The sequence below is a fragment of the Nuphar pumila genome, chromosome 3 (assembly GCF_984573655.1).
Source record: "Nuphar pumila chromosome 3, dmNupPumi1.hap1.1, whole genome shotgun sequence".
In the NCBI taxonomy this organism is placed as follows: Eukaryota; Viridiplantae; Streptophyta; class Magnoliopsida; order Nymphaeales; family Nymphaeaceae; genus Nuphar; species Nuphar pumila.
In genome coordinates, this window is record NC_143251.1 from 132156016 (window position 1) to 132175646 (window position 19631).

General features: G+C 40.6%; 1 protein-coding gene across 2 annotated transcripts; it reads left to right on the plus strand.

Moving 5' to 3' along the window:
* The first annotated feature begins 1480 nt into the window (after positions 1-1480).
* Positions 1481-13770, plus strand: LOC149843873 (chromatin-remodeling ATPase INO80-like). Of its 2 annotated transcripts, none has more exons than XR_016430921.1 (22): positions 1481-1662; positions 1830-1917; positions 2272-3119; positions 3260-3457; positions 3659-3769; positions 4793-5223; positions 5335-5443; positions 5529-5609; positions 6432-6604; positions 6725-6850; positions 7056-7217; positions 7322-7379; positions 7587-7817; positions 8049-8195; positions 8293-8859; positions 9653-9910; positions 10312-10419; positions 10877-10967; positions 11079-11235; positions 11937-12134; positions 12693-12848; positions 12963-13770. XR_016430921.1 is itself a non-coding variant. In XM_090000111.1 (22 exons), the coding sequence occupies exons 1-22, from the start codon at positions 1600-1602 to the stop codon at positions 13278-13280; spliced, it is 4683 nt and encodes a 1560-aa protein (XP_089856237.1). In that variant the 5' UTR covers positions 1481-1599; the 3' UTR covers positions 13281-13770. The 2 variants fall into 2 exon arrangements, 1 of the variants encoding a protein (XP_089856237.1); XM_090000111.1 differs by having other exon boundaries at positions 10877-10971.
* Positions 13771-19631: the final 5861 nt, after the last annotated feature.

The following is a 19631-nucleotide window of genomic DNA, read 5'->3' on the forward strand; positions in this document are numbered from 1 at the left end:
CAGGGAGTCGCCAAGCTTCAGTTTATGCAAGAGGGTGACACCTATGAGATTTGAATCTAGACTGCCCGTCTAACAGTCTAGGCCCCATCCCACAGGTCTTAGTTTTCAAAGTTTTATTGAAAGAAATGTGTTTCAAACAGAGTTTTGCTAACTATGGTCCAGCCTGGCCGGCCTGACATGTTTACTAATTGGGTTTAAAGGGCCATGCCTCACCCACTTATGACTCAAAATGGTAATGTCCTGACCTGACCTGACCTGGTCTAAGTCCAACAACAGTCAGGTACGGCTTTCATTGAGCATGAGTCTCTGTTGAGCAAGTCAGGCCATAATAATTGACCTCAGGTCGAGCCTGCTTGGGCAGGCCCTTTGTCACCACAGTTGATTCAGGTCAACACTAGGCTTATTTTTGAATTAGCTTGGCTTGTTACTCTCAGATATGCCCTAGAGCAATTTTTTCGGGATGTATTTATCACTATAACATTTACACTCCAAACAACATATCCTGATGTTTTTTTTTCAAAGACAAGCTGGAAGTAGGCAGACCCCTACCAGTTATACAACTATACCATTGGGATTTGAACTTGAAACGTCCCACCACATCGTGACGTGGACAAACTGCTCCTACCAGACAAGGGGGACCCCGTTGGTAATAACGTATCCTGATGCCGTTAACAAGGATTACAGTACTTTCTCAAAAAAAAAAAAAAACAAGTACTACAGCACCATCAAAATGTATATATATATTTATCACGAGGAAGTCTAGTAGAGAACCGGGCCACTTAATGGACTCGCATCCCAGTGATGCAAACCTCACCCAAATGCGTCCGCGGCACCTTCATCTCAAGGCCTTCATGCTGGTCACATGAGCGACCCCACCGCGACCTGCTTTTGTAATTTATTGGTACATTATATGTGTTCCGGATCGCCATGTTTTTTCACTTTTGCACCATCTCATGATTTCATGTACTCATCAATTATTCAATACCTCCCCCTACAAGGGCTTCACTCATCTAGGAGGGGTGACTTGTGAATATCACTAAGTTGACAGGATGCACGGTTGGCTTTCCTTGGCGCAAAGTCTAAGCTGGGTGTACTCATCGGTGAGCAGAGGGGACCAACCAGCAGCAGTCGGTGATGAGGGTGGGTTTTTTGTTGGATTATCCAAAAAAAAAAAAGATCATCCAATACATCCATCCTACCAGACACTATCCGACCCGTTCGTATGTGTCCTACACCCGATTCATCCCGGAAAAAAAGAAAAAGATAAAGAAAAAGAAAAATCGGGAAAATCTCTGAGCATCGTCTCGCACACTCTTGGAGTTCCTGCTCTCTCTCTCGCGCACACACACACACGCACGCAAACTGCGATGTTTCGCACGAGCTATCCACACGCTTTCACCCTTGCGCTGGGCGTCCCTCCCCATCCTCCCTCCCCATTAGTCCCACGCACGTGTGATTTCCCTCTCACACGTACGCAAACCTCTCTCTCTCTCTCTCTCTCTCTTTTATTCTCCCTTCTCCTCCTTCCTTCCTTCTCACTAGGGTTAGGGCAAACTTAGGGCTTTCTTCTTCTTCTTCTTCTTGGATGACCCATGTGGCATGGATAACGGATACTGCCTCACCAACAATGGCTTCTCCTTCTCGAATCTCTTCAACCTCGAGGTATGCAAAATTATGGGCTCTAACTCTTTCTGTGATCAGTTTGTTGCATCTTTGATCCTTCGGCCTGCGTTTTGCGGAAAGGTTGCTCTTTTCGCTCGTTTTTTACGTTTTGCTGATTTGGGGTTTGTTTCTTTTCTTTTGGTTTCTTCTTTTTCTTGTGTTTGCAGCCCTTGATGAACTTCCAAATCCCCCACGAAGATGACGATTTTGATGATTGTGCGAGTAGTAGTCAGGATGAGAGCAGCGGTACCCAAGGTAGGCGCCATGTCGAGATTTTCGGATTTCTGAATTTTCTAGATTTCTAGAACTTGTTTTGTTGTATCTTCTTTTCTCTTTCCTATAAATGTTTGATTTTGATTAGGAACCCTCGTACCCAAATTTGGTTTTTGTCACTAGGGCCTGCTTCCTTCCTTACACCCACCCAATCTTTTATCTGCATTTTTTTATTTATTTTAACAGCCTGATATTCATTGAGGATTAGATTTTCAATTGCTATGAGGGAATTGCTGTTTAAAAAGAAGAAACGAGGATATTTTTGGGTGGTGGGGAATTGGGGAGGCATTGTGAATTTTCTTTTGGTTGTTTTTTGTTGAATTGTTTGTACACTAGGTAGAAGAGGAAGACTTGATGGGAATGTTGGCGACAAATCGCCGGAATTTGGTTTGAGGAGGAAGAGGTCTGCCCGGAGGAATGGTGGTAGCAATGACGAAGACGATGGTGAGTGCGGTGCCCATATCTCCGAAGAGGATTACCGGTCGATGCTCAGCGAGCATGTTGAGAAGTACAGGCGGGTGAGGTTCAAGGATTCTTTGAATTTGACGAATCATACGAACATGTCGGGCCCAAAGCGTGGCACTCATTCGAAGAGCCAGAGACTGGGGAATGAAGGGCTGGTTGCATTGAAGGAAGAGAGAATGGGTCGTGGAGCGAAGGTGCAAAAAGAAATCTTTGCTGATATTAGTCCTCCCAAGCAGGGAAATAACCATGAAATGGATTTCAGTAATGGGTATCTTGATCGGTACAATTTGGCTGAGCCTGTTTATTTGGATATTGGCGAGGGTATCGTCTATAGGATTCCACCAACTTATGAAAAACTTATCCCAACTCTGAGATTGCCCAGCCTCTCAGATATTCGTGTTGAGGAATATTTTCTTACTGGTTCCTTGGATGTTGCTTCTTTGGGTGCAATGATGGATACAGATAGAAAGTTTGGACCTCGAAGCCGTGCAGACATGGGAGAGACATTGCCAACACATGAGTCGCTACAGGCAAAACTAAAGAGCTTGGCAGCTTCCAACTCAGTTCAGAAGTTCAACCTTCAAGTCTGTGACTTGGGCTTGAATTCATCTTCAATTCCCGAAGGAGCTGCAGGTGGGATTCAAAGGTCAATCATGTCAGAGATGGGTACTTTACAGGTTCACTACGTAAAGGTTTTGGAGAAAGGAGATACATATGAGGTTGGCATCTGCTGCTGCAGTTTACTACATTTTTTTTCTGTGTCCTGCCTTAGAGCAGATTTTTTATATTTTGTTCGTCACCATCCTGCTGGCGAGTTGAAGCATTGCTTTTTCCTGATTTTGGTTAAACTGAATTTCAGATAATTGAGCGGAGGTTACCCAAGAAGCAAGTGATAAAGAAAGATCCCTCTGTGATTGAGAAAGAGGAAAAAGAAAAGCTTAGGAAAGCGTGGGACAACATGCTGAAAAACTTTGGTAGACATTACAAAATGTTCACTAATTTTCACAGGAAACAAGTAGTGGATGCAAAGAAATTCTCCGAATCCTGTCAAAGAGAGGTACACAATTCTAGTATAATATCTTGCATGATCATGTTGGTTGAGTTGTAATGGCATTTTGATTATTCTTCTGTTTTCATAACATTTTACAATATCTTGCTGGGTGTTTATTTATTTGTTTTTCCTCCATATTTTCTTTTCTTTTTTTTTAAACTGAAACTGTTTGCATATTGATGGATGGTTGTGGAATGTTCTTACCAGGTGAAATTGAGGGCGACTAGGTCCATCAAATATATGAGGGGAGCACCAATGCGCACCAGAAAACTGGCCAGAGATATGCTGGTCTTTTGGAAAAGAATGGATAAGGAGCTGGTACCAATTCTTTCCTAAGTTATGCCTAATAGGAAGCATTGTTTACTATATATTGAGCTATTCCCAAATTTTTAGTTTTAGTTGTTAATAATCTTATACTGAACATGATCATGGACTATATGTAATCAAACCAGTGGAAATAATAAACGCCTCTAAGGGCATACAAAGAGTACAAAGAACAACATAAGTTCACAAAGGGACAATACAAAGAGCCAACCAATGGCAATCACAAGAGCACAATAAGTGCAAACAATGGCCACTAAGGGCAATCACAAGAACATAAAAAACAGGATCTTTATTAATGTTAAAATTCTTAAAAAGCATTGAAGAACAAGAGGGGGTTTTAACCCCTTTATATAGACAATACAAGGCCCATATAGTCGTTGGGAGCATCCCAATGACTATATTGGACAAAGTCCAATATGCCCTTTTGAAAAAGGAAAAAGACAAGAAACATAAAAAAAGCAAAGACAAAACTGCCCCTAATGGGCAATACCTATTACATATATGTAAAAAGACTAAAATGACCCTACAAGGGCAAAAACCAATAATAATAAAAAATACTTTATATATATATATACACACACACACACATTTTAACACTATGCATAACATGTGGTAATAGAAACTACTGCATTCATCAAATATATTCATGATTTAGGTAACAGCTATTTTAATATGGTTGTAATGCTGTTGATAAATGTTTGAAATGTGCATCTATAACTCTATGTACTTCTTACACATGAATATAATACCTTCTGCAGAACCCATGTTTGAACTTACACTTCCTCCACTTTACTATAGAAAAATTTTCCCTTACTATTTTTTGTACTGCTTGTTCACTGATTTCTAATTAATAGAATTTCTTGACCTTTATGGTACTGAATTTAACACACACGTGCACACACACGCATTGTGTCCGTCGACACAAACACACACACACACATGAATTAATGGTTTGTGCATTGGGGCCTCCATTTTATGCTCAGTCATCACAACTGATGACGGTTTTCTCTCCTGTAGGCAGAATTGAGAAAGAAGGAGGAAAGAGATGCCGCAGAGGCCTTGAAGCGTGAAGAAGAACTTCGGGAAGCAAAAAGGCAACAACAGAGGCTTAATTTTCTGCTATCACAGACAGAGCTGTATAGTCATTTCATGCAGAACAAGTCAGCACCACAAGCTTCAGAGTCTTTGTCAGTGGTTGATGGAGATGCTACCACAGAAGGTATGCCATCTAGCTTGGTGGATCTTAAGGCTGATGAGGAGGAGGACCCAGAAGAGGCTGCTTTGAAACGAGAAGCATTGAAAGCAGCCCAACATGCAGCATCTGAGCAGAAGAAGCTTACAAGTGCATTTGACAATGAATGCATGAAGTTGCGTGAAACCGTTGAGCCTGAAGCCATGGCAGTGGAAGCTTCAATTGCAGGTTCCAGTAACATCGACCTGCTGCATCCGTAAGTTAAACATTTTTCTTGTAGGTTTAATTTGAACTTCTGTTGCTATTGTTTGTCAAATACCTTCTGTTTGTTTTCCTACCAATCTTACTGGTTTATTTTGTTACATAGCTCGACAATGCCTGTGGCTTCATCAGTACAGACACCTGAGTTGTTTAAAGGGTGTTTAAAAGAGTATCAGTTGAAGGGCCTCCAGTGGCTTGTTAATTGCTATGAACAGGTAAACTTATGACACAATATATTATCAGATGTTTTTTATATATATTTTGTTCTTCACACTAAAATATTCTAATTAATAATTGCAGGGTCTCAATGGCATTCTTGCTGATGAAATGGGTTTGGGGAAGACCATTCAAGCTATGGCATTCTTGGCTCATTTAGCTGAGGTGTTAAATGTTAACTTGTTGCTAAAGCCCTCTAAAATTACATTACATCATGCATTTTTTTTTAGAAAAAATTTGTGTATGTGTATTTCAATATGTATTTATGTGTGTGAGAGTATGATTTCCCATTACCTGCTTTGCATCAAATCTTGTTTGCTACAGTGGAGAGGTAGGACAAAACATTGTGGAAATTGTAGGTGGTAGTTTTCTCCCCCATGCTGAAAGGAAGAAACATGAGAGCTAGCAAAATAGTCTTATCAACAATGTCATAAATATCACTATCAAGATTTCCTGGGCAAGGAAAAATCTAGTGAAAACATGTTTTTTGGAAAATATCAGCATGCACTAAATATATAGGAAAATATAGAAAAATATACAGGATAATTTAGAATATAAAGGATAGTGTTAATTTAATATCATGATAAAATCATGGTAAAACCATGATATGTTGAAAATAAACAATAATTTGATTTTCTGGATCATATCAGATCTTGAAAACATCATGATAAAATTGCATTGTAAAATTTTGCCAGCAATTACAACTATTCTTATCAGCATAATCAATCTAATCGATATGCATCATCATGAGAAACCTTGAGAATGGCAACAAACCAATGATATGCAATGAAAATTACAGGCACTCTTATGAACTTAAATTTTTCTCAAAACCCAGAATCCTGAAAATAGCAACGGGGAAGCGAACACCCTTTTGCTGAAACACAGAGTTATATGACTTTCCTTTCTGAATTGCTTCATTTAGCAAGGATTACGGAGTGCCTGAGAATGTAGATTATCTTTTAACTCCTATGCAATGGTTTTGATCAGGAGAAAAATATTTGGGGGCCGTTTCTGATAGTTGCACCTGCATCGGTCTTGAATAACTGGGCAGATGAAGTAAGTCGCTTCTGCCCTGATCTTAAAACTCTTCCATACTGGGGTGGGCTTCAGGAGAGGACGATACTGAGGAAGAACATCAATCCTAAACGCCTTTACCGAAAGTTAGTAGTGAATATTCTGTAATATATATTAAGACCTGTTATTAATTATTAAATCTCTCTTCCATATGTTGCAATCTTGACCATTAATAGACAAGGGTCTGTTATCACTTATATTTTCAGGGAATCCTGCTTCCACATACTTATTACTAGCTACCAGCTTCTAGTGGTGGATGAGAAGTACTTCAAGCGTGTGAAATGGCAATACATGGTATTGGATGAAGCACAAGCCATTAAAAGTGCCGCAAGGTTCTGTGCATTTTTACTTGTCAGGAATCTATGGTTCATATTTATGTGTATATTATATAACTTTGTAGGCATTCACATGGTGCTTTGCAGAGTCAACATGAAATGCTTGTTGCATTTTTTTTAATTCCACTTTACAAAGTGTGGATTACCATACATGTTAACTCTTGATTGATAAGTCTTTTTTGTTTTTTTTTTCCTTTTTCAGTATACGTTGGAAGACCTTGCTCAGTTTTAACTGTAGAAACCGGTTGCTGTTGACTGGGACTCCTATACAGAACAACATGGCAGAGCTGTGGGCTCTTCTTCATTTTATTATGCCCACACTGTTTGACAGTCATGAGCAATTCAATGAGTGGTTCTCAAAAGGGTACAGCTTTAAACCTTTTTTTATTTTGCTTTCCCCTTTCATTATTCTTTCTATTTTTATGCCCCATATGAAAGCTTTGTTTACATTCTTTTTTTGTTTGCCAGAATTGAAGGCCATGCTGAGCATGGTGGCACTTTGAATGAACATCAACTTAACAGACTGGTGAGGATAGTATGATAGAACTTTTCAAATATTGTTTCATAAGGCTATAGTTCTTGTCAACCTATCCTTATGCTAAAGATTCATATATTTGTTTTATGGATTTTTCCAGGCTATCTAGTGAGTCCTGCTTTTGTTCAAACTTTAAAGTAAAGCATTTCTTTGCTTCCATGGTTCTTTGACTTTAGTAATGTGTCTGTTTGTTGACAGCATGCGGTTTTAAAGCCTTTTATGCTTCGACGAGTTAAGAAAGATGTGATATCAGAAATGACCAGCAAAAAGGAAGTTACAGTACATTGCAAATTAAGTTCTCGCCAGCAAGCATTCTATCAAGCTATTAAGAACAAAATATCCATTGTTGAATTGTTTGATGGCAGTCGTGGGCATCTTAATGAGAAGAAAATTCTTAACCTCATGAATATAGTTATCCAGCTAAGAAAGGTAGTCATCTGTTTTTATTTGTTTTATCATGCATGATGTGTTTCCTGTTCATTTCTTGATAGAATGTTCCTTAAATTTTAATTATGAATTTGTTACAAATTTTCTCTTTTTTCTGAGAGCTTTAGAAATCAGTATTGTTGTTCATTTGAAACTTAATTTTACCTTGCAGTTCTATTGCCAATAGACAATGAACATAAAATGTGGGTTTTACTTTTCTCTATTTTATTGTAGGTGTGCAACCATCCAGAGTTGTTTGAGCGTAATGAGGGACACACATCCTATTACTTTGGAGAGATTCCGAATTCTCTTCTGCCCCCACCTTTTGGAGAACTAGAGGATGTACACTATGCAGGGAGTCGGAATCCCATAAAATACGAGGCAATTCCAAGTTCAATTTTTCTTTGTCTTTTTTTTTGTTCCTTCCATTTTATGAACATTTTCTCCTTCTTAGACATCGGATTGTTTTCCATTTCAGATACCAAAGCTGGTCTATCAGGAAACTCTTCGAGATGCCAAGTTATCTTGTTCCACATTGGGCCGTACAGCCCAGTTGGGAGTTCTTGATAAACTGTTTAATATATATTCTCCAGAGAATATATATAGGTCTGTGTTTCCACCAGGTGAAGGCTTGGCTCAGTTAAGTGCTCTTGTGAAGAGTGAAACATTTGGGTTTTCTCGTCTGATTGATCTCTCACCTGAAGAATTTGCTTATCTGGCTAAGGTTTCTGTTTTTGAGAGGCTACTATTTGCTATTATGGTGTGGGATAGAAAGTATCTAGATGAAATAGTTGACTCATTCTTGGAATCTGAGGGAGATGATCCTCAATTTAATTACCTGGGAAAAGAGACAGTTAGGGCTGTTACAAGGTTGTTGTTGTTGCCGATACATTCAGATTCTAATTCACTAAGAAGAAAATTTGCAACAGGTCCTGGTAATGACCCATATGAGGGACTAGTCACTTCACACCATGATAGATTCATATTCAATACCAGACTCATACATTCAACGTACACTTTCATCCCTAGCGGCCGAGCTCCACCTGTAAGTTTCTTTCTGTATTTCTCCTTCAGTATCTTTAATTTTAAAAACTGGTTCTTTATGTCCTGGGAGCATCTTTTGCCTGCAGTTGTTAGCAATACAAAAGCTCTAGCAACAGCATTCTTGGCTTGACATAGTTTTGTGAAGTTCATGTCCTCATCTTAAGATATTGCTAATTTATTACTCTCTTTTGTTGCTGTTATTATGATCTTAATTTGCTTGTTTGCAGCTTATGTTGCGTAGATGTAGACATTGGTCACAATGTCAGACAAGGTTCAAAGTCTATGACTCTCTGAAGCTTTAAAAGCTTGAAATGGAGTCTCTCTCTCTATATATATATACACACACATGTATATATATATATATATGTGTGTGTGTGTGTGTGTGTGTGTGTGTGTGTGTGTGTGTGTGTGTGTGTGTGTGTGACCACTTCAAAAGGTCATGGTAAAATAAGAAACTGAAATGCTATTTTTTCTCCTATTAACTACCAAAAATTTACAGGAGGAGCCGAACTGTTGTCAGAAGACTCAGAACCTTTCCATTATCTTTTTCTTTGTTTATTTGGTCATATGTCCATTTTGACTTGTGCTTATATGATGCTGACCCCTTAATGATGAAGGTTTTTCCTCTTCCTTTTATTTCTTTTCCATGTTAAAGAAATGGGAGAAAAATGTGATCATGCTAAGTGCAGTGGAAAAATCAGAATCAGATGATGTGATGCACTTTTATTTCTAAGTGCTTATATGCACCACCACAAAACATCTGTTGCAATTAATGTTTTTTGGTTCTTTTGTAGATTGATGTTCACTGTTCTGATAGAAGCTTTGCATACCAAAGGCTTGAAGAATTACACCATCCCTGGGTGAAAAGGCTATTTGTTGGTTTTGCTCGCACATCTGAATTTAACGGCCCCAGAAAACCTTCTGAGATCCACCATCTGATACAAGAGATAGATGCTGAATTGCCCGTTGTACAGCCTGTTCTTCAATTGACATACAAGATCTTTGGATCATCACCTCCCATGCAGAGCTTTGATCCTGCTAAGATGCTCACGGTGATCATTGTTTCTTTCCCACATTATTCTATAATATCTGTATATATATATATATATATATATATATATATATATATATATATATATATATTGCATTTAGAATTTGATAAGAGGCATCCAACCCTGATATCCATGGCGTAAGCTTTGAACCATGTGAAGCTGTGGAGAAAATGGATAAGCCATATCTATGGAGAAAGAGCCATTTTTAGCTTCGAACCATGTGAAGCTGCATCTCACATCTCAAAAGTTTCTAGAATTTGTATAATGAAGCATAGCAATTTGCATTATGCTTCAGAATGTCAGGTTGTGTGCGCAGTATAGTTGATCACATGTAGATGGGATATGAGTAGATGATACTGATGATATCCTTGTAACTTAAAGGATCATTCCTTTTCCTGCAGGATTCTGGGAAGCTCCAGACATTGGATATACTGCTGAAGCGTCTACGGGCTGAAAATCATCGTGTACTTCTGTTTGCTCAAATGACTAAGATGTTGAATATTCTTGAGGTACTTGTACATTCTCATTGGTATCATTTGCACTTTGCTGCACATGCATGCTTGCACACTTTCAGCTACACACACAGAGAGCTTGATTTTCAACAAATTAAGCAACTCTGGAGTACTGTCCTCTCTCTCTCTCTCTGGGTGATCATAATGAAGTTGTTCCATAATACCACCATGAGCAGAGCTGCTTGAAAACCTGAAAAACGGCAACTTGGTTCCTTGTTGTCACCAGATTCCTAGACTTTGTCTTCAACTTTCTGAATTTGATGCAGATAGAAGCAAGGGTTGTTAGCTTTTCAATCTCAACTTCATTTGTACTTTGAAGTATAAACTTATTGTTAGGAATGTAGCTAAGATTCCTGAACCTCCATATATTATCTACTGCATCATTTTTTCTCTCTTGACTATATTCATTATATCCATACTTAAGCCAGTTCCCTCATAAATTTACTTTTTTCAGGATTACATGAACTATAGAAAGTACAGGTATCTTCGTTTGGATGGATCCTCAACCATAATGGATCGGCGTGACATGGTCAGGGATTTTCAACGTAGGTAGGAATCAGGATTTTGTTCCATCCACTTTTCTTGATCTATTCTGGGTTGTAAATGTGCATGATCATGGTTCTATTGAACATGTGTCTTTTTCTCTGTGTGTGTAGGAGCGATATATTTGTGTTTCTATTGAGTACTAGAGCTGGAGGTCTTGGAATTAATTTGACCGCTGCAGATACAGTCATATTTTATGAAAATGATTGGAACCCAACCTTGGATCTACAGGCAATGGATAGAGCACATCGGCTAGGTCAGACAAAGGAGGTCAGTTTACCTAATATATAGTTTTTTAACTAATTTTTTTGTATTGCTGTGAATGAATTAATTCTGCTTTCATATGGTGCTTATCTTTTCTCTTTTCTTATGCTCCACTGACACATAAAACCACCTTGGTCTTAAAAGAGGCATGGTTAGAAACTGAATTGGGCTTGTTCCCCCGTCCTCTCCATTTTCATCAGTTAATGATTCATCTCCTCAGTTTCTTCCTTTTTCTTCTATTACTAGGGAGCAAATTTAATATCATTTAGTATCAGTACACAGTTCAAAAACCACGATATTTATACAGAAGTCTGATCTCATTTTGAGTCAAAGATGGTCATCTTTTACTTTCATTATGTATAGATCTTGGGTTATAGATGATTGCTTCCTTATGTGTTTTATTATCTCATGCATTTGAGGCTACTGTTTTTTGGCTGATACTGATCAAAGTGGCTGATGATTTGGCTGCTTGTATTATTAGGCATGATTCACAATACGGATGCTTAGGTTTGGCTAGTTGTCAGTGATTAATGTTTGTTTGAATTATATGTGCTTACTCGTGTATTTTTTCGGTAATTATGTACTCAATACATGAATCTACACTGGCTGAAGTTTATCTCTTTGGATGCACTTTTAATTATGTGTGCTGAAGGAAGGATAAAAGATAATTTTTTTGGCTAAACACTACCTGTATGTGTGCCATGTAGGTAACTGTCTACCGATTGATCTGCAAAGAGACAGTTGAAGAGAAAATTTTGCAAAGAGCAAGTCAGAAAAATACTGTACAGCAGCTTGTTATGACTGGAGGTCATGTTCAGGGAGAACTTTTGGCACCTGAGGACGTTGTCTCCTTACTTATTGATGATGCCCAGTTAGAGCAAAAATTAAAAGAGATACCTCAACAGGTTACTTCTTAAGCTTTTCTTTAGTAAAGTTAAAAAAGGTTTCCAAGTCTGAGCGGAGCTAGGATACATCTTTTAAACTTGGTTTTATAAGATGCACATGAATGTTGTCAAGCATATAGAAAAGAGTTGCCTCAAATGTTTTTGCTTGAAGAAAAAATTATATAGAAAGGAGAGCGACCATGTTTGAGCCATCTAACTGACAAATCTGTCAGTAAAGCTTGCTGCTTTAGCTTTTACTATTTTTGAGAAAGGGTTGATAGCTGCTGGTTCCGCGCTCTGCTTTGGTAACTATGCTTGTCATTGTCTTGTGAGTTAAAGTTGTTGTCACGCTGAGTGGCCCACAGAACATCGGTCAATACCAAACCAGGTTAATGTAAATTTATGTCCCATGGCACAATGACTAATTCTTGATTTGGACCAGTAACCAGATATGGAAGTGCTGCAATCCCATTATTTGAATCTAAGAACACCATGGTTTCCTGATGCGAGCAAGGATGCAAAGGGGAAATCCTATGTGGGAAGGGTGGTGTCTCAAGGTATTTTATCTTCTCTTTGCAGGCAAAGGAGAGGCAGAAGAAAAAACGGGTAACAAAGGGCATTCGGCTCGATGCTGAAGGAGATGCCTCGTTAGAAGATTTCACAAACCTCAGTGGTGAGGACGCAGGTGGTGACCAAGCACCACACCTGGAGAATGGAAAGGCACCCAGCAATAAGGTGCAATGAATCTATCTGTTGTGTTCTTATACTTGTTTCTGGATCTTTGATTTTTTTTGTATGTCAGAACTCTTAATTTTCTGATCCTTTCTAGCTCTGTGATAAACTTTGCAGAGGAAAGCAAATTCTGACAAGCAAACACCTTCAAGGCAGCACAATTCTCAGAAAGTTTCCAGGAATGTCCAAGCCACAGAGATGGATATTCCATTGGATTATGATGAAGATTTTGGGAAAAACTTGGACACTGGCCAGCCAAAGGGGAAGAGCCGGAAGAGGCCAAAGACAAGCGTGAATGGTAGCCTTGTCACTGCATCAAATTCTGTACCAGGAAAAGCAGTGGATCTAATCAAGTTCCCACCTCTCTTTGACCCGACTCCTGTTACCAATGGAGCAGAGCAAGAGGAAGAGAAATTTTCCCTCGATCAGGACTGAAACAGTTGATGATGAGTCTTTATCATGTTTAACAGAAAAGTGAAGGTGCTACCTTCATTAGGTTCTGGAGGGGATAAAGGCCTTAGTCATAAACTCAGAAGGTTTACTAAACATAGGAACCTACATGGTGAAGCAATCAAGTCTGTAAAAGTTTGTGGATATTGCACTGGTTTTTGTGGCCATTTCCATGACAGAAGATTAGCAAGCCCTCGGAATGTATATAGTCATGCCACGGATTAGCTGAGCAGTATACAGATTCTCTTTCTTGCTTTATATATATGTATGTATATTTCTCATTCTTTGGCTATATAGACACTGGACACCCACAAGTTCTGTAATGCTTCCTGGTGTTGAGATGCATTGGGTGTTCAACTTCCTGACCTGTGGTATTGGCAGGAGACCTGCCTATTGCTGCCACTCTTCAGCAGATCTAGTTTGATTCTGCTATTGTAGTTCACTCTGATATGCTAATTCAAGTTCAGTTTTGTAACTAGCTTGTTTATTGTTCTGCTAACTTGAATTTTAGGGGAGTAGCTATTGAAATAACAATTTTACGGGAAACAACTTTCAGAAGTGTAATATACATTGTGTTGCAAGTTGGAGAGGGTTGATTCTGAAAATTCAGAATTTCATCACAACTGAAATTCAAGCCTAGAGTTCACAGGGCCATGGTTCAGTCATCATATAACCTACATTATTCATACAAGACAGAATTGAAGAATGATCCTGTCAGGGTTTCTCATTAATGACTGTACGAAACTAGCAAAAGACCCTTATAGGGGGACTATAAACAGACTTTGGTCTCCAAAATTAGGGGTTCAAGGGCATTTTTGCTCTAAAGGGAAAATGACCTCTTTATCTATTGCCAGAACATTGTGAAATGGCCGACACTGGTTCCTCTTTGCATCTTGCTCCACATTAGAGTGCAGACAATATAGATTAAGAACTTTTTTCTTTTCGCTATGCAAAGGGAAAACCATCCCTCATAGAGGACTATAACCAGACCTTAGTCTCCAAAATTAGGGGTTCAAGGGCATTTTTGCTATAAAGGGAAAATGAGCTCTTTATCTATCGCTAGAACATTGTGAAATGGCCGACAGGAGTTCCTCTTTGTATCTTGTTCCACATTAGAGTGCGAGACAATATAGATTAAGATTCTTTTTTTTTTCTTTTCGCTATGCAAAGGGAAACCCATACCCCCCCCCCTCCTCCCCATAAAATTCCCAACGCTGTTCAGACTTTTCAATATTCACAGATTTTTTTCAATATTTTCATGATACTTTCAAATACGAGCAATATTATGCTGCAAACAACTGCATCAGTGCCAGGCATATCAGGAGCGTAGTCTATTTGGTGCAAACCGACAGGAAGTACTGCTAAAAGATTTCCATATTCAATGAAAACTGGTTTAATTTCTGAACAGCATAAATGTAAAACCCACTAGAAAAATCTTTTTCGGACCCGGATCGGATTCGAGTCTCCTCTCCCGTCAGAGCGCCGGTGACCCACCGGTCGGGCTCCACACCCCTCCCTCTGTCGCCCTCTTCCTCCCTGAGTCTAGCAGACACCCCAACGAACCCTTTCGCCGGCGACAGCTCCGCAGATCCTTTCCGCCACCCACCATGTCTCCTCGCAGGGTTTTCCGAACTAATCCCCCTTCTTCCCTTCTCGGCTACCGCCAGCAACTACCGCGATCGTCAACAGCAGCCGTCGGCGACAGCCTTGATGGTCTCCTTCGTGCCCTCCGGTCTTTCGGGGCCTCCTCTTCCTATTTTTTTGGCCGGCAGCACTTCGCCGGAACCCTGCTCGGTGTTCTTCGTTCAGCGACCACCTCACCGGAACCCCAATGACGGTGGTTCCTACGTATATCTCTTTCTCTCTCTCTCTCTCGCTTACTGTAACAACCCGATTTGGGGCCTCTCAAGCCCGGGTTCGTGGACGTTAGTTCCTAGAGGGAAATTACTCAATAATCTAAAAAACAACTCAAAATCGTGCCAGGAATTTTTTTTATTCAATACTTGAAGGTCCATACATCCATTTACAATATCATAACCATCCAAAGACAAAAGCAGAATAAAAAGTAAAAGGGAAATCATACTTCTGATGTGGCAGTCGTACTAAGTCCTGTGAGTGATGGCAGCAGTCCCTGAACCTACAGTTGCAACCAAAAGAAGGGAGGTGAGTCTACAACCCAGTAAGATTCCATTTATAAATAGACACGACCGTTGCAACTGTAGTGAGCTCTAAGCTCCTAGTCTTAGTTTAGTTTGCTACTTATGCACACATGTTAGTTATGAGTTTTACTCCATTTACCGCATCTCTAATTTCATTTTCAAACACCTCTTCTACTCTAATCGGCTATTCTGGACATAGCCCCATCGGGCGTAGCAACCCATGTAGACAACCCAGAGTCTACAATGTTGGCCAGACTTATGAACTACTCACAAACAACGTAGTCCAAACTGGCCCAAACTACAGACACAGGTGCTGCAGCAGCTCGCCGGTTGCAAGCCGAGAGCGAAATGACTCAAACGGTAGCTAGCTGAAGAGTCAGAGTGGCTATACTTCCCCCAAGGTGTCTCAAGGAGCTATACCTGCCCCCAAGGTTTTGTGGTTCATGCTACGTCCTACATTTGTCTAGTGGGTAATGTTTTAACCCTTAAGGGCCACCTAGAAACGTCTGAGATATTCTCAGGTTACTCACGAGGTACACACCTCAACATTACCCTAGACCATGCCTCTTAGTAGAGTTCCCATCACACACCGGGTGGTCATCCTATAGACAACTTTTACTCAACATTCACACCTGAATTTAGTGCGCTATACAATCCTCAATGTATATCCACTAATTACTTTTAACACATGTTTATATGTCTGAACTGTTAAGGATGGAAACTCACCATAGATTAATTCACGACACTTACAATGTCCAAAGCATAAGCGTGACATTTCCCAAGGTAATACCTACCCTGAGACTCTAGAACTCTACCCTCAATTTTCACATAACACATCAATCTTATACATGCAATCATGTCATGCCACTTTTATTTCATAACTCAGAAAATATGCATAATCAGGTTTAAGAATTACACTTGAACTTTATAGATTCCTAGACATGCAAAACAATGTCTCTTTACAATAAACAAAACTAGCATACTTGAAGCACATGAAATCATATATAAAGATGCCTAAACTAATTACATGTGTTTTAATCAACTAAGGAGGAATTTGCAAATGTTCACTTACCTGGAACACTTAAATTCCAATTGTAACCCTTGATCTGAAAACAACAAATACCTCGTATGATCAAAATTACCAAAACACCCTTAAACTTAATTGTCAAACTCTGACTCCATTCTTTCAGAGTTTGTTCACACATCCCCTACTAATAGACTCTACCCAAGCAGTAGAATCCATGGATTCAAGAATCACATGGATTTGACTTTGGGGTACTTAGTTATGCCTTGTATTCTTTTTAAGCGTATCAAGGGTAAAATGGTCTTTTTGCTCTTTCAATGACCTCTATGTCATCTTTACTTCATGTTACTTTAAGATCCACATCCATAATAAAATTTGACCACTTAAGACCTCAACTCAACTATGATTTGGATCATGGATTCGGTATTCTTGATCCAATCTGCTTGAAAAGGGTTTGTCTGAATCTAAATCAGGTCGTTTAATCGAATCCAACTTGAGTTTAGGGTCCAAACTGGGATCCAAACCTGAATCTAATTTGTAATAGAAAAATCGAGTCTTCGCTACTTTGATTTTTCCACCACACCTGATCAATCAATCGCACACCAATCTTTATATACCCTACTCATCCGATTTGTCTCGGTCTAGACTTAGTCGGTCTGACCCATATTGAGTCCACCTTTAGTCTGGGCCGAAACGGTCTACCATTACAAACCCGACTCGATCTGCTAATTAATTCATACTCGACTTGGTCCGAATAGACCGAGACGGTCTGTCACAACCCGCACCTCCTGACTCGGGTTTTTTTTTCTGCAACAGTTCCGGCAACATCATTGTTGTCGAACTGTTGCAACCTCTGTAGATGGGCCGGTGCCTGCAGTGATGAGGGCAGCGGCCAGACCTCCTACCTCCTTGCGGCAGGCGGTCCTCCCTTCCCCGTTTTCGTCATCATTGGGTGACAACAGCAGAGGAAAAATCCCTTTATCACTCTCCTTCTTCTATTGAAATGCAGGGACAGGGTTCTCCCTGTCCCTGTTTTGCTGCAACTCGCCGACAACCATGAGGTTGCTGGCGACCCCCGTATTTAAACAAACAACGAGAGGGAGATGGCTTACCTGACGGCGACCGGCGACGGCTGCAACACCTCCTTCTCCTGTTTCTCCCTTCACACTCCCTCTCTGCTCTTCTGGTGATCGAATAGGGAAATGAGAGGAGGGCTCCCCATGGATTTTATAGCCATGGGGGTTGGTCAGTTACCCCCTCCCTCCTTTTGTATTAACTGGGGGTAGCCCGCTTCCTCTCCCATGATCTGCTTCGTAGGAGAGGAAGGGGCGTCGTCCCCATCTCCTTCCGTAACCCCCCCCCCCCCCCCCCCACGATGGGGGGAGCGTTACACTTACCCTCGTTCCTCTTCGTCTGTCTTCATCCCCTTCGACTTTCTTTTTCCGGCAGGCTGCAGGGGCCTACCTCCTGTCGCCCGTGTTTTCTCTTTCGGAGGGTTGGCAGGGGCGAGACCCTGCCGTCGGCTGGCTCTAGCAGGCCGGCAGGGGCCAAGCTTCTGCCGCGCCCTCTCCTTTCTAGCAGGCGGCAGGGTTGCTGCCTGTGTTGCCTATTCTGTCAGACAGAGAGCTCCCAGAGAAGGGGTCGCTCGTGCCTTGGTTGGCAGGGTGGCAGCCCCCCCCCCCCTGCCTGCCTCTTATTCAGGCAGGTCGGCAGGGGCCGAGCCCCTGCCACCTCCCTGTGTCCGTGAGCGATGGCAGGGGCCGAGCCCTGTTGTCGTCTCTCTCTTTTTCCTCGTTTGGTGGGCAGGGGTCGAGCCCCTGACACCTCCTTGGGTTTTCCTGGTGAATCGTTGTTGCCTCTCTGTTTGTCAGGGTAGGTTGGCAGGGGTCAAGCCCTGCCAAATTTGATCCCTCTTTTGGCAGGTTGGGAGGGGTAAGGCCCCTGCAGCCTGTAGTTTTGGGGGAGTTTGGCAGGGGTCGAGACCCTGCCTCTGCCGATGTTTCCTGTAGGATGGCAGCCCTTGTCAACTCCTGATTTGCCTGGGTATTGAGAGAAGCAGCCCCCTGCCCTTTTGCCACCTTTTGGAATGCAGGGGCCTTTGCGTTTCGGGCCTGCAGGGAGCAGGGCTTCCTGCCTCGAACACTTCATGCTAAGCAGTGCCCCCCCCCCCCCCCCCCCCCCCCTCGAACACTTCCTGGCATCCTATTGTCAGCCTACAAAGCATTTGAAGGGCTTTTCCTATGTTTTTCTTAAATATAATCATGCAAACGTGTTCAACATGCTTGATTTTATTGGAACCGAATCTTGGATCGTCCGATTCAATTTCAAAGGTAAGTTTTTATAAGATTCTAAAATCAACGGTCTAAGATTTACATAAATATTCAAGGCTTAAAAGATCATTTTTTTTATCAAAGAAACATTATCCAAATGTCGTTTCATAGCAGATTGAACATGCCGAACATATATGTAGGGCCAGATTTTATAAAACAATAACTCGAGAACACCGTTCACTCGTGATAGGCAGCTACCACCTACTATTTATGTGGCCGTAGTTGTCTGCCACTTTTCTAGCCTATTGTCCGACTTTTGAAGGTTTCATGTTTTCCTTAATTATGATCATACATATGTGTTCTACATGATTGACTTTATAAAAATCAATTCTTGGATCATGTACATAGATAGGTTTTTATAAGATTTAAAAAACATTTATAAATACTCAAGGCTTAAAAGAAATCATATTTTTTTTATAAAAAAAAACATGATCCAGGTGTTCCTTCCCAAGAATTTGAACATGGCGAACACATCAGATTTGCCAAAACAACTCGAAAACACAGGTCACTGGTATTAGGCAGCTACCACCTACTACATACATATAGACATGTGTAACTGTGGACGAGCAAATCATCCACTGTTACGTCGGAGTCAGTTTTCCGCCCTGACCTTCGGTGGCTGTCCAGGACTAAAGGTCTAAAACATAGAAAAAAGATATTGAAAGTGTCCATTCTGTCCAACGTTTGAGCGTCCATTGTTACTATATATATATATACACACACACACCATGAGTGACCAGTGTTTTTGGGTTGTTTTCTTTGAATCTAAACCTACAAATGTGTTTGACATGTTTGAATTGTTTTTAATGTCTTTTGATAAAAA